The sequence below is a fragment of the Castor canadensis genome, chromosome 3 (genome assembly GCF_047511655.1).
Source record: "Castor canadensis chromosome 3, mCasCan1.hap1v2, whole genome shotgun sequence".
Taxonomy (NCBI): Eukaryota; Metazoa; Chordata; class Mammalia; order Rodentia; family Castoridae; genus Castor; species Castor canadensis.
In genome coordinates, this window is record NC_133388.1 from 164,588,573 (window position 1) to 164,611,229 (window position 22,657).

The following is a 22,657-nucleotide window of genomic DNA, read 5'->3' on the forward strand; positions in this document are numbered from 1 at the left end:
AAGCCAAAGTGCACCCTCCAAATAGGATTAAAAAAAACACTACAGTGGAAGTGAAGACCTCCAGATTCTATTGGGCTCAACAGAGTGAAGGTGTTAGTCCTACTCCTTCCACATGTTGGATGGAGGGAATTTTTGGTTTGGGATGGTCAGATTGGGCCTGTTATTTTAGGAAGGGGGGGCCCCACTGACTACAGGTTGGTGGGATCCTGCTGTATGTCATGAGCCATCTGTTAATGTCAACAGTCTGGGATGTGATCCCTTATCAACATCTGAGCCAGGATTCTTGGCCACTATGTTTCCCAACTCCATACTTAGTCTCCATAAATATTTACCTGTGTTCTCTGGTGATTTTTGTCAGGGTTTTAACTATTAAGGTAACTGAGGTATGTTCATTTAGGAGTTGGTTTATGTTGGGGTTAATAATAAAGACAGCCATGTTAGGACTAGACCCCTCCCCCTTGCATTTGGCTTATCTGTATCTTTCTGGATAGATGCCAAGGACAGTTGTGACCTAACTACAACTTATCTTTCTTGGTTGCCCAGCAGCAATATCCCTTAGTGATCTTCCTGATATTTTCCACTAGTCCCCCATATCTAGCCCAAGCCTGTGTATGGCAATGGGCTCTAGTTCTCTTGCTGGGGTTGCCCTCCACAGGACTCCTGCCTAAACAATAAACCCTATACTGGTGTTTGAGCCATCTCTCTGCCTCTTCCATACCTCTTGTTTTCTAACAGTTTATATTAAACTTTCTAGATGACCTCATGGTTAAACAATTGTTGTCTTTGGTGATTCTAATACACTTGGTACCCTATATGCATCTGTGACTGGGTATTTGGGGTCACTGACACTGTTCCCCCCCAAATGACAAAAAAATCTAAGGTTTTACTTAAAAAACAACTAAACTAATATGTATCTATAACCTCTATAGAGCTGTGATGCTGTTGCTGGTTCCTGTATATTAAGTATATTTATGTTTTTCAAGTATATCAAGCCTTCTAAAATACAAAATTTAGATGAGCGCGGTAACAAAAAGTTGGTGGTACTGATATACTGTTCTGTTAGTTGCTAAATTGTCCATCAGAATTTTAACCATGACTCTTAAGTTTTTGTCATTACAGTTCTGATCCTTCTGGGACATTTACAATCAAGTCCATAAAAAAATGACTCTAATAACTACTTATGTGTCACCCAAGTTAGCTTTTTAGACATCTGCTTTTGTTAGATTTTGTTTTATATTGTCCTTGTCTAGAAGCCCACTGCCTAAAAGCCACTCCTTCTAAGCCTCTTTGTTGCTTAAATTTGGCCAAAAGGGTCTAGTTAGCACTGACTCCCACCTGATTTGCTCATTATTCCCTCCTGATGTGGGACCAAGACCAAACAAACAAACAAAATCCAGGAAAAAGCAAATCCTGACAATGACCAATCAAGAAAGATCTTCAGCCTAAGGCCATATCACCCTGAATATGCCCAATCTCGTCTGGTCTCAAAAGCTAAGCAGGGTCGGGCCTGGTTAGTACTTGGATGGAAGACAGATCTTCAGAAGAGACTGCTCAGATACAAACAGTTTGGAGACAAGGGGGGAATGCCATCAAAGTTCAAATGGAGTCACTGGTGCCAGACCTCTCAAAAATAACCAAGGCTGAGAGGATTAAAGAAATGGTTCTTATGCATGTGTGGCTATCTGGCATTAAAGCCCTTCCAGACACAAACTCATATTTTTAGACAGGGTCTTCTACTTAAATAGAGACAAAATAACTATTTTTACTGGCTCTAAACATGTCCTTTGATACTTAAAGATGGTGGTTTTAACTTTTTTTTTAAAATAAGGAGTTTTCTTTGACATATATACCAACAGTATATTGTCACCAAGGTACTTCTACTCAGTTAAAAAAAATACTGTCTGGATAAAAGATAAAATAAAATGTCCAACCATTAAAACCCCATTGGAGGGGCCCCTTTTGTTGTTATCTTGTCTACTCCCACCATAGTTAAAGTAGCAGAAATTGCTCCTTGGATCCACCAAGGTCGAGACAAGCCAGCTTCTCTCGAGTGGGAGTGCATCCCTGATCTGGCTTCACTTTATAGGATCACTCTCCAGAACCTAAGCGCCCTCCCTCGGCAGGACTCCACTTCCCAGGAAACAACAGGGGACCAAAAACAACAGAATGACAACCCTGCACTAGTCACCACTGGAAGCTGACTAGTCTATGCACGGCAGAAGCTTGAGGAGTCAACTCTCGAACAGGACAAATGGGTTGTTTTTCACCCCGGTTATCTCACTGTAATGCATTGTCACCCCCTGTCTGTATCTGCTGCTGTAGTTCTCACCCTAGTCTTCGCCATAGGCTTGGCAGAAACCACCCCCGCTGATTGATCGCATGGTGAAAGGTTTTTATTTGCTCTCATCTATCTCTCTTGAGCAGGATGCATAATTATTATTTATTGTTACTGATCTGGTTTAACAAAGGACAAAATATGCAGCCCTCCTCCACAAGGGGAAAGCTGCCCCTAACTACACCTGTGGCACCTGTAACCCTGTAAATTTCACTGTACTTAAGCCATCTGATTTAACACAGGAAAAAGTAATTAATATAAAAATAGATAAAAAGGGTCTTGACCATGAGAGTCTGACACACCTCAAATTAGTAACTGTTACCCATGAGAATTCCTCAAACCAAGTTTTTCACTCCTTTTATAAGGAGATAAAAAATGAATTTTCCATCTCTGCCAAAGCTAAAAACTTGTTCCTCTCACTGGCTGAGTCTACAGCTTAGACACTAAATGTCTCTTCATGCTATATTTGTGGGTGGGTGGGGGACCAACATGGGAGACCACTGGGCTTGGGAAAAGGATGACAAAATGGCCTTATATGTAATGAGGTTATAAAAATACAAACCCCTAAATTAAGATGATGCTCTTTGACCCTAAGTGGGTCCGAGCATCAAAGAGGGGGAGTAATGTAGCAGGGAGGAGGATCAAAAGAAAACATTCTAGACCTGAGTCCTGAGAAAGTAGCAGGGAGGTAGGGATGGCATAGAAGAGAGATAAAACCTGAGAAATCTGAACGTTAGGAAGGTCACATAGCACCAGGGAGGGGAAAGTCACATAGCACTAGGCTAAAGTAGCCAATAAAATTAAATACAACCATCTATGGATTAGACCTTGCTTTTTGCTTCTGTAACCTGCTTGCAAGGGTATATAAGGTGAGACCCCTTTGTTCTCAGGCTCAGCCTTTGGACAAGAGTCCACTGAGTCTCTGCTGGCACAATAAAACGTTGCTTCCTGCTAATTGCCTCAAGAGTCCCCGTATCTCAGCTAGCAACTCCCACAACAGGGCCTTTTTCTTTTCTTCTACCCTTAAAATGAGGGTCTTCTTACAGATACTGAGTATGTAATTAGCAGTGTTTACTACAGTGAGGGAGCTAAATGATGTGAAATTATTAGGTTTCAGAAGTGCTGTAAATGCCTCATTCCAGATTCCCTTTCACTGAAGTAATTTCCTCAGGCCCTGGGCTCAGTGGGATCCATTTGTCTACATGGCCTCTATTTTGGAATTTCATTTGACTCATTCCAGGTGAGCTTCTACTCACTTCTCCCTTTTCTTGCCTTTTTTGACTTTTGTCTGGGTTGTAATTCCTTTCTATAATCCCACCCCTGTGAGCACATTTTTCAGGTTTTCATTTCTCTTTAGACATGACTGCTATTTTAGAACTTTCCACACATGTAGCTCATTTAAATTCAAACTTCAGAGACATTTGCTTTTTAACATTTAAATGATACTACTAGCAAACTGTTCCATAGCACTTACGACGAGCCAGGTGCTGCTTCATGACAGTATCAAGCAGTGTGCTGTGGTAGATGGAAGACATCACTAACTATACTTCTACTGTTGAGTAGAGCCCATTTCTTTTCCTACTATGCACTCTGGGTTGGCTGGCCTTAGTGACATGAGAAATTCAATATGACAGCACTGACCATCAGCCATGAGTTATGATTTCTCACTCGTTGCTTTAAGAATAAAGGTTGGGGATAGGTAGTCTTCTATGCAGCAATAGATGGCCAGGACATGTGTGGAGGCCTTTACAAATGTTATTTTATGCTTCACGATAACCATGAGGTAGCTAGAATTATACTTAAGATGAGGAACCTCAGGCTCAGTGAGTTTGCATGATCTGTGTCTGTCAACTCCAGCAGCAGAGGAGTTCTCTCAACTGATAAATGTGACTACTTTATGATCCATCTTACAACTGTTGGTTCAGACATAACTAAAGTCAAATCTTATTTCTGTTATTAGCTCTATGCCCCGAATAAACAGAAGACAGCCTGTATTTCATAGGTCTGTGAAGATTCCAAAGATATATACAAAGGACCTGGCCAATGGTAGACACTCAAAGATGGATAATTGTTTTGAAATTTTTTTTTTCTCACAATGAAAAAGGAGCAAAAGGCTCTCAGAAATGGTCTTTGATGGCATGAATGAGGGATACACATTCACATTTAGGGGCAGTATGTGTCAAAAGACGTTAAAAGAATGGCTTGATTTAAAAAAAGAAAAACGCTATATCATCCTGATAGTAAACCATACATGGCTTATGCTTATATGAGTATATATAGCGTGTATGGGTATATAACTGATTTTTTTGAAGTCAACATAATTTCCTGATTAGTCAGCCACCTCTGTTACTTCTCATTTTAAAAGCTCTCTTCCAGCTATAAAAACCCTGTGAATTTTACTTTGCCTCCTGGCACTTTGAACGTTGAATACCTTAGGAAAAAATGCAATCACAGCCAACTTTCAATCCACACTAATATCCACACTCAACTCGTCATCTGTACGCTATTCCTGAGCAAGAGGTCAGGTACTTGGGAAAAGGCCTTTCTCCCTACTGCCTGCCTCTAATGTGTTTTAAACAGGGGCCTACCTGACTAAAACAGGTCCCATCAAGTGCTGTCATCTACCTTGGAATTCAGAGGAAGGGTGTGAGAGAAAGGTGAAACAGATTGGATAGAAGGCAACAGTAACAAACAGCTAAAATGTTACTGGTACTCAATAAATACCTAGTGAATTGAATGTTCTCATTCTTTCTTCAGCCTTTCTAACCTATCTTACCCATTTATTTCCAGCATACAGAGAGGACAGTGGTAAGGAGTAACAGACTAGAACCTCAGGAGCTTGTAGAAAGACGCTTGGCTCTGAGTGTGTGTTCTGAGACCTTGTGTCTGAGGGGATCTCAGGAGGGGCTGCCAACCCATTGCGTCTTTCTGATGTAGTTCCTTTTCTTCTGTCTTCTTCCCTATTGATACTGGTGCTATAACAGGCACACTGGTTAGATCAAGTACAAGTTAAACAAGTCTAAGTAATATCTACTAAAAATATGTATTCTGTATACAGGTAGTACACTTTTAAAAATGCTTCTGGAATATTTCAAAAATTTAAAGATAAACTCCCCAAAGAATGTACTTATACACATATTCTGTTTTTGATGCTGTAAAAATGAAGATAAAAATTTAAAAAACCCAAAACCCTACCATCCACATTTAAAAAAATCCCAAGAAAAAAGAAAAAAAAATCCCATTATTTGGAAAAAGCAAAGAGGGGGGAAAACCTGTTTAAAAAATATTTGGGCTGGGCTGGGGGCATGGCTCAGTGGTAGACACCTGCTTTAGCAAGTGTGAGACCCCGAGCTCAAACACCAATACTACCAAAAAAATTCAAAAACTCCTTTTGATTAAAGGAGGAAATCAAAATAGAAACTTAAGGACTGGGGATGTCACTTGTCACTTAGTGACAGAGCACTTGCCTAGTAGGCATGAGTCCCTGGTTTCCATTCCCAGTCCCACAAAATGAAATTTAAAAAAGCCCTAAACCCCTGAAACTTAAATAACACCTAGAAAACAGGACTGGGGCATGGCTCAAGTGGCTAAGCTCCCTGAGTTCAAACCCCAGTACTGCTAAAAAAGAAAAGAAAGAAAGAACACCTGAAAACAACATTAAGGCATCTAAATTATTTAGCTTAAGCAGCAGTACTCAACTAAATCTATGCCTCAAATATCATACTAATAATTAAGAAAAAATGAATTGCTACCACGGAGTTAGGGAAAAAATAAGAAAATAAACTAAAAAAAGCAAAAGGTATAGCATTCATTGAAGTGGAAATCAACTAATTAAAAAGCACAAATATTACAGAAGAGACACAAGGTGTGATGCTTTGGGGAGAAATAAAATACGTGTGCATGCACACACAGACAGAAATAGTCAACTATTATCTTTTGGGGGTGGTACAGGGGTTTGAACTCATGGCCTTGCTAGGCAGGTGCTCTGCCACTTGAGCCAAGCCTCCATCTCCTGGCCCCTCACTTCCTTTTTCAGACAGGTTTTGTTTTGTTGCCCAGACTGAACTCAAACTCCTGGGCCCAAGTGATCCCCCTGCCTTAGCCTTTGGAGTTGCTGGAATTACAGACACATATCACCACACCTGGTTATCATAATCAAGAAATGAGGAGTGAGCACAAAGCATAGAACATAGGGGAAAAGAGACCAATATACAAAAAAGACAGAACTTTGTTCAACTCTATGCAAATGCACTTGAAGATTTAGATGAAATAGGTGGTTCCTGATAAGATTAAAAAAAAAAAAACTAGATGAGAATTATCACAGAAGGCAGAAGATTGGCAGAGTTACTTGTCAAGTATCTACCAGTCCCAGGTAATTTCACAGAACTTTTAAGGAACAGAAAATTGCAATGCTATTTAAACTGTTCCAGACCATAGGAAAAGGAAAGTTTCCAAATACACAGCATAAAATACAAATCTCCTCAAAGATAACACGTGTACACACATACATACCCATCTATGGACTAATTTTGCCAACAAAGAAAGTAGGAAACACAATCTAGCAATATAGTAAAAAAAAAAAAAAACTATATGGCCAAGTAGTTTATTTGAGGAATGCAAGAATGATGGTTTAAAATTACAGAACATGGTAATAAAATTCATCATACTAGGGTCAAAGGAGAATCGTACGTGCATCCCCACAGATTCTGAAAAGGCATGTGATAAAATTCAGCATGCATTCTTTAAAAACTTGTTTAAAACAGGGATTAATAGGATTAACGTAAGTGGGATCAACATACTTCACTGTAGCCAGTGTTATTTAATATTATTTGAAGCACTACACAATCCAATTAAATAAGACACAAAGAGGTATGGATAGAGGAACAAAGGTTACTTAATGTTTTCAGGTGACATGATTGTGTAGTTGGAAAACACTGAAATACTATTACAAACTATGAGAAAATGAAGTCTGGAGGAAAAAACCATAAAAAAACATAAAATCATTAACCTTTATGTATACTAAAGTTAGGCTAAGTAACATAAGTAGTAAATGGAAAGGACTTTACTAGTAATGGTAACAAAATTGATGAAATTTCTAAGGATGCATGAGATCTCTGTCAAGTAAAATATATCAGAAGGAAATAAACACCACAAAGACTTTAAATGAATGGTGCCACTTTTAGAGGGCACCATAATTTAGATAAAAGGCTTTTAATTTAATATGATAATGGTGTCAAATTCTCCTAAGTGAATGTATAAAATTAAAACTGTCCTGACAAAAAAAGTTTTGAGGCATCCAGGAAGTTAACTTTATATTCAAATGTAAACATAAGAATACCTGAAGATATTTCAAAATGATTATTAAAATAATGTAGTATTGGTACAAAAAGAGATGGGCAGGTCAAGGGGAGAGAACAGAATTAGGATCTAGACACATAGCCAAATAATGTGGAAACTGGTCATATAAAAGTTCCATTTCAAATTAATAACAAGGAATTATTATTTAATAAGTAGCTTTGGGAAAACTATATAGCCACCTGGAAAAAAACAGGGAAGCCCTGAATTTAGACAAATTATTGCTTTAAAGGTAAAAGGAAAAAAATCAGGTAATAGAGATACTCAAACTTATATATTCAAATTGTAATGATGTGTTTCCACTTAAGAAAAGTTACTGAAAACCGTGAACAGTATAATCTGTATTATAATGTATGGTATTAATATGCATGGATATGTTTATGCACTGTTATGTCAAGTATATTCTGGAGACATATACAAGAATCTGGTGTTGGTAAGTGTCTCCTGAAATGGAACTAAAAGATGGATGCATGGGTAGGAGAGAAACTTTTTACTATTTGAATCAGGAAATTATAATAAAGAAATAAATTATAAAAATATGCCAGTACCAAGTGCAAGGCCTGGTTCAATCCTAAGCACTGAAAAAAAAGTCAGAAAATAAAAGCAAAAACTCTATAGTGGATAATGTATTATTTGCTAACCTGAATTCTGCCAAAAGAATATTCTGTAGGAGTCTGAAATGTATGTGAAAATAATATAAAAAGAGAACTGATTGTGTTATTTTATCTTTACAATACATCAATTGGGAAGCAGCTTTCTTAAAGGCAAAATAATATGCAGGTTTTTAGGGAATTTTACTGTGAGTACTGGTGTAAGATGCTACTTTACTACAAAGGAGACTATACCTGCTTTAATTTCTTCTACATATATTGCATATTTTATGACCTGAATCTATATATGCACCAAATTCAACAAAAATAAAGAACAACTTTGATTTAAAAAGTACCTCAAGGCAATAAAAAAATCATTTTAATTTTTGATACATATTAAAACATTTTAGTCAGTTCTTCCTGACAGCATAACAGGACAAATACACATACCTCAAACATGCTTTAAAATGACATTCAGCAAAGTATTTAAAATTTAATAAATAGCAATAACCACACACAAATACATTTTTCATACTCATTAAGCTACTAAAACAGATATAGCTAAATAATAAATAAACAGGAATTGAAAAAAATGGAGTTTTACAATTCACTCTACTTAAAAAGGGGGGAGGCAATCTGAATTCTTCAATTTGCTTTTCTTCAAGATTATAGCATGAACCCCCATGAATATTGAAAAAAAATCACTTTTACAATAATGCAGTTTTTAAATACAACAAATAAATATGAAACCAGTAAAGCAATTTCAAGTTGTAACAAAAGTGGTCCCCCAATCCCCCCAAAAGCTATGGAAATATATAGTCACTGTGGTAGCAAAGAATACTATTTAAAGTGATAGTGCCTGTGCACTAAACTCATCTGAGACCTCGATATGATGTTAGTGCAAATCCCTAGGGTCCAATACAAGCATAACCCCATACTAGGGAAAGACATTACCAGTTGAAACTTACGTACAATTTTTGTACATAGTTTATAAAGTTCAAGATTTAATGCATAGTAGAATATCTTCATCCATTTTATTCTGTCCCTAAATAGAGATGAAAACAGAAATGACTTGGGATTTTACCATTTGGTTTGTACCATATTAGAATATTAAAGTCAGCATTAGAAAAACCTATAAAATTTTTGTTCTTGCCATTAATTTATCTAACTACCTAAATGTCACATTACTGTATGTTAAACATAAGAGAAAAATTTTGAAGAACTTTTTTTTCCCTTTGATAAGTTAGTATTATGATGAAATTCAGTAACAGACAAATGTTATGCAAATAAGAAGATGAGTATAAGGGTTTGTTTTCTTTTTGTACATTAATAACTTTAACATCTAGCATAATAAGTTATGTGTTGTCAAAAGCATAAGATTCAATTAAAAGATACTATTTTGCACAAACAAACCTTTTAACATAGGATAGGTAAAATGACGGTCAAATATTTGAGTTTAAGCAGCGCCTTTCTATGGTGAACTATAGTACCAGGATGAAAACGGGTAAACATAATTGGAAGAACATTACTGAACGAAATGAACACATAATGCATTTTTAGCTACTAAAATTGTGAACTCTAAATTCATAGAGTTACAAGTTGTTAATTTAACCATGCAGGCTAACATAATAAGAAATCACCCTGCGTCTTTTGTTTTTAAACTAAAGCTAATTTAATAGTAACATTACAAAACAATGAATGGATATTGCTCCAACTTGTATACAATCTCTCTTATGTGATTCGTACCTAACAAGGTAACAAAGCCTCATCATCACTTGTCTCATTTTTCAGTGCTGCTTCTAAGCAAGTGTCCGGTATCTGGGCAGTATGGACAATACCACAGCGCTCACATGGGCCATCTCGATTACTTGGCCTTACTCCAGGGTTTGTTGTGCTGTGTGGTTGTCTAAACCCTTGTCCTTGATCTGAGGCAAGATCAAGAAGGGGTCTGGAGCAGTCATTGATATCAGTGTCTGAAGCCCCATCAGAAACTGGAATTAGCATCTCGACATCATCATCTTCATCTCTTCCATTCACTCCATTATCAAGTTGTCTCAAAGGACTCTGGCTCTGATTTATAGAACTAGATCGACCTAGTGTAAAACGTACCCAACGTAGCCCCTGAGTCATACGACTTAAAGCACTTGAAAGCTGGTGTCGTCCTGGACTCACGCTTTGGGGCTCCCCACTGGCCGCATCCCTTCCATGATCTGTCTGACCACCTCGGGTGCTCTGAGTTGAGGAACTTCCACCTGCTCCCACTGCTGCCTCCACTGCCGTTGTGGGAGGGACCTTCTGGGGCAAAGGCGCTGCAACCCCACCAGACGCTCCTGCTGAATCTCTTCTTTCATTTTCTGTGTCTGTGTCATCAGACTCCACAGAAAACAAACTTCTGTGAGTATTTCGTTCAGGGTCTCTGCTGGTATTCTGACTAGGGACCACCTCATCTCCATCTGCTGAGACCAAAGCCAAAGACCCTGAATGACGTGATCTTGCAAAGTTAAAAATACGATTCCAGATGTTGCTGGATCTGCCTGCCATAGGAAGCCTGATTGAAGTAAATCCAAGCTGAGATCGGACAGCTAGCCGGAGGTTTTCCAAAACAGAAGCCTACAAAAATAAGAAAAGATCTTGAAGACTGTTAACGAGGTATTAAGATGGGAAGCACTCTTTAATAAGAATGTGCTGTTGCTAAACGTTCTAGTACTCATTAGGGTTTATGGAGGATGAATTACATTCTCTCACCAGTATAGGTTCATTCTACCGCAGAATCTACTGCATAACTTCAATCATTATTGACTATGTTTAAGCTTTTTCTTTTTTTGGCAGCACTAGGGTTTGAACCTAGGGCTTTGTACTTGGTAAGCAGGTGCTCTTAAGCCATGCCCTCATCACTTTTTGCTTTGTTTTGTTTTTTGGATAGGGTCTTGCACTTTTGCCTAGGCCCACCTATGGACAGTGATCCACCTACTTACATCTCTTGCATAGGTGGGATTACAGCTGTGGACTACCATACCTGACTTGTTTGTTGAGATGGAGTCTTGTTAGTTTTTTTGCATGGGCTGACCTCAAACCAGGATCCTCCTGATCTTTGCCTCCTGAGTAGCTGGGATTATAAAGTATACCACCATATCCAAGTCCCTTTAAAATTTTTTTGATACTTCATTTTATGTATTTAACTTAACAGTTATATTTAATATCAATTATGTTATTTTGTCTCAAGATCTTATGTAGTAATCCAATTCTAAAACTATATGGAAGGTAGAAAATAAAATTGTTTGATACTTCCACAACTACGAAGAGAGACAATCTTCTACCGTGCTTTACTGAGTGACCATGTGTGAGAACCAGGCCCTTTAAGGTTTGTTTTTTTAAAAACATTAGTTAGACTTGGTTTACAAGGCTGAACTGTCCTAAATGTGAGAATTTCATGGACTTGGTTCTCAAGGATTTGGTTATATTGTTATAGAAAAAGGAATTCCTACGTTTGTTATACAGCACAGAAACATCACAAAAGCATCCCGGTATTTGGATTCCTTCTTATCTTTAAGGATGGTTTCATTTTCTCCAGTTTAGGATTAAGCATAAAACAAATCATTGCACCTCTATTCTTTGAGACACTGGTGACTTCTAATTAGTACATATGGAAAGTATCTCGCTCACCTGAAAAAAAGTCTATTCTTTTTTTCTAGATGAACACATTTAAAAAAAAAAAAAAAAAAAGCATTTAAGTAGTCTTTAAGCTCCACCTAGTGGTTATACAGGAGTATTCAAACTTGGAACAGCTCTAATCAAGCTGGCATTTAGCATTTAAAATACAGTATTTCTAGGAAACAATGGTGTGTTGATATACTCTCTTTCAAATGAGAATTAGTTCCCCTCTGCCAAAACTCAGTCTCTTGCCTTTCCCCTCACAGGAAAAAGAAGGGAAGTGAAGGAAGATGTAACAGCTATGTTCTTCATCTGTCTTTGTGACTAGTACTGCATTTACTTGTGATGCTTATGTAGGCCTTTTCCATGTGGCGGGAATGTAATTCATTGAATGCTAAGAGCTACTGTCAGAGCAACATTTCACAGTCCAGCTTCAGTAAGAAATGTGGGTATCAGCACACATGGGCCTGCAGTAGACATGAATAAGACTTTGTAACCAATTAAGAGATACATAACAAAAAAGTTAAAAAGTGGACCATATCCTTGCTGAACTTCCCCACGAACCTGGTCATCAGCATTTAGCACTCAAGCTGCATGGCTTTATGTGAGCGCAAGGCTGTGCGCAGAAAGGCTCTTCATCCAGATAGCCTACTGTATTCTGATCTATCACCCATAGAGATCAACAATCTTGAGAAGACTTCAACATTACAGTCTTATAGTGTGTGGTAAAGAATTCCATCTTACTCAAAGCCCCTAACCTTGGCGGCTTTTGGAATGCCATGCCTGACAGAAGTGTCTTTGCCTGGAGGCCTTGGGTCGGCCAGATAGAAACACCATGACTTAAGGTGGAAGCTTTGGGTCAGGTGGTATCAGTCAGTATCAGGAAGGACTGGAGACTGAGATTACATTAATTATATGACAGATCTCAATAAAACGTCTGGGCAGGTGAGCATCCCAGGTCAGTAATATTCCCTGCATGCTGTCACACACTGGCACCAATGGAGCACTGCTCTCCTGTCTCATGTGCAAGGACAACTGGGAGGTCTGTGTTTAATACCCTCCTGAAGGCTGACCTATGCAACTCTTCCCTAAGCTATTGAAATCTATACACAATTGAAATCTATATGCAATTTAAACAGCTTCTAAGAGGGAGTCCTTCTGGTGAAACCTGAGGGTAGCTGGGGAACTCTCTGAACTTGCAGTTGGTATCGAGAGAGAGGGCAGTCAGTCTTGTGAGGACTGTGCTCCCTCTAACGTCACAGACTCTAGGGGTGGGGTGGTAGATGATGGCATGCGTGAATGGAATTAACCATTACAGAGAAATCTTCCCATGGAAGGGCCAACAATATAAAGAAGCCACAATTTAGATTTTTTTTTTCTATTTTGCACACAACATTTCAAACAGTAGAAATTCTGAATTACAAATTAGATCTTAAGAAATATTCGAAAACTTCAAATTTTCACCAGACTTTCTAGAAGACTCAAATAAGGTGAAAAAGCCTAATCAGAAATCTCACATACTTAAAATGAAAGTATTACATTTTGAACGGGATTAACTCATTGAGAACACAGTATTTACCAATTTTTCTTAATTCTAATATTGAGGACAATTTTTATAAATGTTTCTGGATAAATTTACAATTTAAATGTATATAAACCCATATTCCTAAAATGAATCTTGGCACATTTTTAAGCCCTGAAAAAGAAATTTTAAAAAGCTGCTAAAGAATTCAGACATACTTTCAAAGAATGAGATACTCTGGAAAAAATGTAAAATCCAGCTTGAAGTTTTCCCTCAAGTGTGGAGGAATGTTAATTTTAGTTATAACTGGTTAATCTGACATGTAACATTACTAGTATTAATTTTAATATTCATTCTTAAGTCTCTAAATATTCAAGTAGAAAATAATTTGTCAGTTACTTCTGAATTTTAGTACATTAAATTATCCTAACAATAAAATGCTTAAGAATCATAACCAAATCAGAAGAATAAAAAGCAAGACTTTTGAATTTTGTAGTGTTTTAAAAAATATAATGACAAAAATTACATTTTCACATTCTCTCTATATTTAATCCTTCATTTAATTGCAAATTCCTAACAATCACAGGCCCCTGCTTTATCACGCATTCAAGTATAAATTACATTTTATGAGGCAGTGAAAATTAGAAATTGCAGCATACCTGATTAGGTGAGCAAACAGGAAAATCTTCCACTGGTGGAATTAAACCCTGAGCAATCAGCTGCCCATAAGAGGGAGGGGCTTCCCTGCGTAGCAATTCTGCTTCTACTCTTGACAACTGGGTCTCAAATGATCTTTCAGTGCAGATAAGGAAATGAAAAGGGTTTTAAAAAAAGGCAAGTAAACAGTAATTTTCTATTATCAGTAACTAAAACAACCTGGATCTTAGTATATTTGATTATTTTTAAAGCTTAGTTGTTCAACAAATCTTTTTTTACTCAGTGCAGATAAGGAAATGAAAAGGGTTTTAAGAAAAGGCAAGTAAACAGTAATTTTCTATTATCAGTAACTAAAACAACCTGGATCTTAGTATATTTGATTATTTTTAAAGCTTAGTCATTCAACAAATCTTTTTTTACTCAATGTCTGTATTATCCCTATACTGGGAATATAAAGTGGACAGACTGTCCACATGAAGCTTTTCATTAGCAGGATCCTGGATCACTACATTTTAATAGATTAGAAATCTCTATAAAAGGTAAAGGGAGAAAAACAAATATTAGATTTTTAAACCCCAAGGAAATGGGGAGGAAGCCTGTATAGTCTGGGTGACATTAGTTGGAAGGTCTCACAAGACACTTCATTTGAATCCAACACATTTCTTTTCAGATAAGAAAGAGCAAAATGAATCAGCAATTCACTTCTGGAATAGCTGATCTCCAACTGAAATCCTGACTCTTCACTGTGCTCTTTTTGTTGTGACGTGGTACAGAGAGTTCTCTGGCCAGTAGCTATTGTGAGAGTGCGCATCTCTGTGCCATTTGTTAGCTTGGCTGTCTGGTATGTTCTTCGTTAAATCTATTATTTGTGACTCTGCTGGGACTGAAGGTCATAGTCTCCACAATAGTCTAGTAGGGAACATTTCTACCAGTAACTTCTTTCTCTCAGGTCCAGTGAGCACTGCATTCACTAAGCACTGCCCTCCTGAAGGTCACTCTTATAATCGTCAACTGTTTCTTGCTGAAGTGAGGACTCTACAGCAGAGCTCCCACTAAACTCTATCATATGACACTAGTCTTGTGTTCCACTCTCTCATTTCCTGTCAGTTCTTCCTATATCTCTTAGGCTCCAGACAAACTTAATTCTACACTGACTCTGGGCAGTGCAGGGTATTCCTACTTGTGTGTTTTCTCATGCCTTTCTTTTTTTTAGCTCAAATACCTTTTCTGTATCAACGTTCTATTCACATTTCAAACAGTACTTCTCCAAGTAAAGCCTTCCACATCCCAATCACATTAAGTGTTTTTGACCTTTATATCACTTCATTTTGTAGTTCTTACAACACTTATATTTTGTAGTCTTATTCCATATACTAATTTCTTCCTTCTAACTGTAAACTGCTTGTGAAATTATCCCTTATTCATTTTTCTTTTCATTCATAGAGTGCTTTGAACATGGTAGGCTCTCAAATGTGGAATTACTGAATATTTATAAAACCTCAGGTTAAAAAATTACAACTGAGACTTGCAGGTTGCAAAAATCCTATAAAACAAGATTAATCTGAAAATAGGAGGTGGTAAATTTCATTGGCTTTTTCACCTCATGAATCTAAGTATCTAGTAGTTTGTAATGTGGTTAGCCTAGGGTCCTAGACTCTTCATACCAATTTTATAAATGCTAAACAGTATTAACATATTTCTGAAGTAACATAAAACAAAATATATTGCTAATCACATTGCAGGACTTGTGACAAACAGGGGCCACGCTGCTGCTGCAGAGAGTGTAAATACTGTGATTTGCCTTGATACTGACCTTCGTTCAAACATTCTCAGAGAATAAAGCTTACAAGTACATCCCAGTGCGATAACAAGTAGCAGGCCACAGATGAGGCTCCCTATGACAGCTGCAGTTATCACTCTGGTAGGCACGATAACTGGGCAATTCTCCTCATCGCTGCCATCACCACAGTCATCTTGAGAATCGCACACCCAGCTTTCAAACACACAGCGATTGTTTTTACAATGAAAATTTCCTGGCTGGCAAAAAAAGCAGTTTTTTTCATCTGAGCCATTTGGACAATGATTTTGGTAGTTGCAGCGGTCAGAACGAGGATAACAGACACCATTTCGGGAACATGGAAATTCTTCCTTTTGGCACATTGTGCAATTGATTTCATCCCTTCCATTTGGGCAATGCCAATACCCATCACATCGCTGCTGTTCAGTGTAACACCCCCAGTTACCTCCACAGGGTATTTCCCATGGCAAACAGAAGCCATCTACTTGGTAGGTAGCATTAAAACCCCTTGCAGCATTCACTTTATCAGCACAAAAATGTACTCTTATCTGTCCAGAAGAAGAAACAACTGTAAGAGGTGCATGAGAATCAAAAGCAGTCAACACACGCAAAAGCTTATGTGGATTTTCCTCTAATCCATCATATATTTTGACATAATCACCATAACCGGTACCATCGAGTTTAAAGTCAGTGAAGCGTAAAATGACTTTACGGTGATCACCAGTGTCTATTAACCATGTACAATTGCTTCCAGGAGGATAAAAGTCTGGATAATTGGGAGAATTAAAAGTACCATAAAAATATTTTAACCACTGCCCACAAGTTGGCACATCACAGTCTATCTCATCTCCTAGGTCAAGGCAATCAATATTCCCATCACATTTTAAAGATTCAGGGAGGCAAGTGTAAACTTTGGTAAAACGGGACAGACACTGGAACTGGTTGTAAGTGCAGGGCTGAAAAGAAGCAGTTGTTGGAGGATTAGCTTCTTTGGCACAGATGTCTTCGTCGGAGCTATCTCCACACTCATCCATGTTATTACATTTCCAGGCTTCTGGTATACACTTTCCATTACCACAACGAAACTGATCACAAGCACAGTTTGGCTCCTCAGATTTCCCTGGGAGAATGTGAGTAAAGGGAGATGGAGGAAGAAAACATATTCTTCAGAAAGTATTTTTATAATAAATATTAAGCCCAGGTGGCAAGGCTTTAAAAAATCTTGTTAATATAGGTTAAGTTCTAATGACAAATTAGTACTAGACCAAATTACTCAACAATTCAATTTATGAAATGGCTATTATTTTTTCTCTAAATAGAGAAGGGGTCAAGTCTGTTTCTGTAGAAAGCAGAGCATTTAGTAAAATGATGTAACATATATGAGCAATAGGATGTACTGCCTAAGAATTTTAAGTAACACTGTCTAAACACTGACATTATGATAGACATTTAAAAAAATTTCATCTAGAACAATTACCTTTCAAACATTATTTTCATATTCTTCTGAGTCTTGTCTCTCATTGCACACATGCAACACATTATTTTGCTGTATACATCATAGCACATTTTGCAAATTCATCACTCAAACTTAGCATAAGAGTAACTTTAAACTGTTTCATGCAATCATAATAAACTACTTGCACTTTATAATTTCTATTTTTTAACACAACTGCAAAATATTACATGAATTTAAGCTAAAGGTGTAAGTTGTTCATCAAAATAAAACAAAGGGAGGGAAAATAAACTGAAGTTGCTAATAGAATTCTAATTACTTTATTATACCATCTTAAATATTCAACAAAATGACATAGGAGAAGATAAACAAACAACATCAGATTCCTACAGTCCCCAATGCCTATTTCTCCACTAAAAAATATTTATTGCTAAAAGAGTGAAAGAAAATGTGCTTCAGAAGGTAAATATTATAAAGACTATGATTTTAAGAAAAAATATGTGTAGCTATTGCTCTAAATTTTTCACATTGGTATGATCTAGTCACTCCTTCAGGACCAGCAAAGCAAAAAACATTTTTCTTCTGAGACTACAAAATATAAAGGTGAAATTGGTCATGTCTTTTCTTTGAAGGTATAAAAATTCACACACACAAGTATACGGTGAAGTAATTTTCAGGATATGGTTAAGTACTCGAGGGAGATAGCTATTTTTAAAATAAATGTATTTAAGGTGTTTAAAAACAAAAAGAAAACTGACCATAGTTTATGAAATTAATCATTTATTAGGATTATACAAAATGCCTTTTGGAAATCCAGTCCTAAGGCATTTGACTTTAATTTCTAATCTTCATTTCAGCTGTCTTGAAGGCCTGCTCATAATGAAGTGGATACTGTTCAGAAGACTAGCCCTGAAATGACTAACAAAGTTATTATCCAGAATTTGTTTCAGTGTCTTTCTTCTTTTAAAAAACATACCTGAAAAATATGCCAGTCTGAAGCCTTTTCTTGAGATGCTGTCATCCGAATGGAACCTGATCCAAACGTGGTCTTGTGAGGAGATGTATGGAGGTGGAATGGTGGAACCACAAGCTCGGTAACTTTCAATGTTCTTGTACGTTTCTATTGTTAACCAGTCCAAATTGCATCTTCTGGACCCTTGAATATCAAAATCCTGAAAACTAAAAAAAAAAAAAAAAGTCAGAAAAGACAATTTAAAAAAGTAATTGGAGGGAAATTTCATAATAGTACTTCTTTTCCAAAACAATGCTAAATCCAGGTGATAGTTAGCTGGCACTTTTTTCTTTTTCTTCTGTGTATGTAGGAGGATCCACATCTAATTCAGAACATTCTAAACTGTTAAGGAACACCTCTATGTAATGTGCTGAATGGAAGTATAAACAGAGATAGTAGGCTTTGTGTTAGACAGATTTGTTCATCTGCTTGCTCAATGGAAAGTTTATAGCTTATATTGTCTGTAGAGCAAACTGCAAATGGGTACAAAGTAAAAAAACTTAAAAATGAGCAAACATACACTTTCAGTGAAAAGTCCTTGACTTTGGGAATACTTTTTTACATAAATCACTTTGCAATCAAACATTATCATACAGTTCACAAACACAGGCACAGAGCAAAAAAGTCAAATAAGGACACATATACAATCAGCCACTACTTAGGAAAAAACAAAACCCAAAACATCTTTTTCCAACTGAACATGGCTAACAAGTAAAAATCTGGCTTTATCTTACAATCTTTGCCTAAGGAAATAAATTTCGCTATAACAAGCTAGTTCCTCTTTAAATTATTAAGAATACCTAACAAAGACTGACAATTTGCTTCTGACTGTTCAGTATTATGAACAATGTCTTCAAGGATCTTTGGACAAACTTTTCTAGTAGTAGAAAAGACAGGATTCCTCTTTAAATTTGATAGACACAGACAAAATGTTTATACTAATTCACAATTACACCACGTGTGTATCAAACTACTGTATACTCTACAACTGGCAAAATGAGTGGTTAGTTTTTTAAATAACATGTTGCCAATTACCCTGGACAAAAGAGATTTACCATTATTCTATTTTGCATTTCCTTACTTACTAAGACTGAAATACTCCCCCCTAAATTTACTAGTTATTTCTATTTCTTTTCTTGTGAATTGTCTTCTTACACATTTTTCATCCTTCTTCTTCTCTAAGAATGCTCTATAAATTATAGATATAATGTACACTCGACTGTAACACAAATGTGTTCATCTGCCCAACAGTGGGTGTGGCAGGTCTTTCTCATATTAGTTACTACTGGGTGTGTGAAATGGCATCTTTCACTGTGGTTTTGTGTGTGCTTCCCTGAAGACCAATTCCATTAAATATCTTTTCATCTCACATATTAGAAGAAGTGCCTGTTCAAATCTTTGGCCATTAAAAAAATTGCACTGTTTTCTGGAGTTACAAAAATTCCTTTTATAATCTGGATTCCGGTCCTCTGATAGATGTGTATATTCTAATACTTTCTTCAGTCTGTGGTTTGCCTTATTTTCTTAACATAATCTTTTAATGAGCAGAAGTTTTTAATTTTGGTTTTGATAAAGTCTAATTTAATATTTTTCCTTTGTGGTTGGTACTTTTAGTGTTCTAAAATTCCTTTGCCTACTCCAAGATCCCAAAGGTATTTACAATACCTTTTTTTATGTTTTAGGGGTTTAACTTTTACATTATACCTAGGACTTACCTTCAATTAATTTTTGTGTTCTTGAGTAGGGCTTAAGACTTTTTTCCTTACATGTATATAGAACATAGTTAACTTTTGTTCTATCACACAGTTAAATTGCTGTCTGATCTCCTTGAACTTGTGGAAGTTTGGTTTTACATTGTTAGAGTGGATTCGTTTTGGCTTTCCTTTTAATCTTGGGAAAAAAATCTTAGCCTTAGGACATTCTCTTTACCTGAACAGTCTGACACTTTCTAGAATTTCAATAAAAACCCTAACATATTGACCAAACCCCTTTGACTCAGTGAGTTTCAAACTATAAACTGTCTCCCCTATAATGGACAGAATCAAACTCTGAACTCTGCCTGTACTATGGTACACAGTGGAGAAGTCCTTGCAGAGCCATTTCAGTCTTCTAGCTCTTACTTTCCACCAACTTTCTGGAGTCTCCTTCAAGTACGCAAAGTTCATGGGTCTTCCCAGAACTTGGACAGAATTTATAAACAGGAGGAAAGGGTTTCCACTTTGGCTCTCTTCTATCCAAGATTTGCCTTTTCAATTTCCATCCACTTTGGCAGCCTCAATTATATCTTCTTGACATCTCAAGCTGACAAGACCATGGCGATTTGCTTCAGTTCGAGTCACTGTATGTTGTACAGCCTGGCAGAATCTTCAGGTTGTTGGTAGAAAACAAGCTTACCTCACTCTGTGTGGTTTCTTCTTTCAAAGGCAGAATTCTCTCCAGTTTGTCCCAGAATTTAATTTAATTACCATTCAGCGCCTTCAAACAGCCTTTTTTTGTATTTTATCTAAAATTAATAATTGTTGCTTAGAGGAGGACTACTCCAATTCGACCTAGAGAATCCATACAATGGTTTTAATTAACTAAAATGTCTAACAGGATGCTTCAGGTTCTGGAAATAGAAAGGAGGCAGAGAGCAGTGACTGAACTTTCAAAGCCTTTTGCCTGGAGACTTCAGTTATAGCTATAATAACTAAATCTTATTTATAAAAACCACTCCATTAACCCTTTCTCTCCAACTGTAAACACACATTGTTTAGGCAAATAATTCCAAAACAATATGCTCAAATCCTTTGGGCCATTGTTCACTTTGATCAATTCCTAGGTATGTCCCGCTGGCCTGGAGCACAGCATTCCCTTGTCAGCAAGCACAAGCTCTCTATACCACTTGGCAGTCGATTAAAAGGGAAGTATAAGAATACAGAATCTGATTTCTGGTGTTACCTATGTTACTAAAAGTCAAAAACATACAAAATCCTCATGAGTAAATGTTGAAATATATTTTTAAATATTGGAGTATGAGTTGTCACTTCCTTTTGTTTTTTTTTAATAACAAAATGCTGGAGAGTTATATCATTGCTGATGTTGAAATGTTAAGTGTAAAAACACACAATTAGCTAACATAAACTAGATTTTAGATTCACTGTGAGGTTTTCACCCTTCTTTCCATAGCACTTTTGGTATCAAGCTAGTAGCTTTCTTTTTGACCATTAGAAAAAGAGAAAAAGAAGCAAATGAACCTCACTACCAAATTCTTTTTTACTTGTATTTGTTTAAATATTTTATTTGTTTTGTTACTGTGAAGTTATGTTAAATAGCACTAGCTTTCTACTTGAGAAAGACCAATCTGGTTATCATTTACTTGTCATTTGGATTGTTTTAGACTTTCTGTTGTATATCTTCTGGCCCCTCGAGTACTCCCACAGGCAAAAGATATTTTTTTTATAATCTTTCCTCTTGCACTGTCTCCTGAGATCCCTTCTGAAGCTTAAGAGTAGCTGGCAAATGGACTTGAGAAAACTGGCTTGAATTAGATCATAATCATGTGTGATCCCATCACAAGTTCACTGGAATTTCTGTTGCAGGAAAGACAATCTTTCCTATTGTAAATCCTCCCTTTTTAAATGTATATATATTTTGAAAAATATGAATAAGCATAACATTTAGAAAAGGATTCATAATGGCACAGACATTGTCTAGAACAAGAAATAATCAGCAAACACCTGTGTATTTCTCTATTCGGTTTGGTTTGCTAATATTTCATTTAGGATTTTTAAATGCACTCATAAGTGGAATAGTTTACAGAATTTTTTTTTGAACATTTAGCAACAGCATTATTTGTTCAAATAGTTTCATCAGCAAACCATCTTTAGAGTTCTTTAATAGCAGTCAACAAAATGCATTTCTTGGACTATTGTTTTGTTAGGTGTTGACATATTATATACTGATATTTCTTGGATTTTGAATGTTTGGATAATGGTGGGTAAAACAAGGGAAAATAAAATTTGTCATCTCAAAAAATATCAAATTTTAATATGCATATATTAGATGAACATAAGTACATTATAATTAAAATACTATGCTAAATTATGAATATGCAATGGGAGCTACAGGACATAGCATTTCTCAAAATACTGATCAAGAACTCTTTTTCAGATAATGAGTCATATTTGGGGAAAGAAAAGGGGAGGGAGGAGGGGAGGGAAGGAAGGAAGGAAGGAAGGAAGGAAGGAAAAGAAGAACTGCAGAGCTTATATTATTTTCCAATGGATTAAAAGAAGTTAACAG

The 22,657-nt window shown here is 36.6% G+C and overlaps 1 protein-coding gene across 2 annotated transcripts in view; it reads right to left on the bottom strand.

Moving 5' to 3' along the window:
* Positions 1-8,637: 8,637 nt before the first annotated feature.
* Positions 8,638-22,657, bottom strand: part of Lrp12 (LDL receptor related protein 12) — a 92,572-nt gene continuing 78,552 nt past the window's right edge. For both annotated transcript variants that reach the window (XM_020167682.2, XM_074069027.1), the window contains 4 exons: positions 18,338-18,540; positions 15,924-17,028; positions 14,113-14,245; positions 8,638-10,890 (listed from right to left, as the gene is read on the bottom strand). In XM_020167682.2, coding sequence (XP_020023271.2) covers positions 10,027-10,890; positions 14,113-14,245; positions 15,924-17,028; positions 18,338-18,540 — 2,305 coding nt within the window. In that variant the 3' untranslated portion in view covers positions 8,638-10,026. The remainder of the gene's footprint in view (positions 10,891-14,112; positions 14,246-15,923; positions 17,029-18,337; positions 18,541-22,657) is intronic.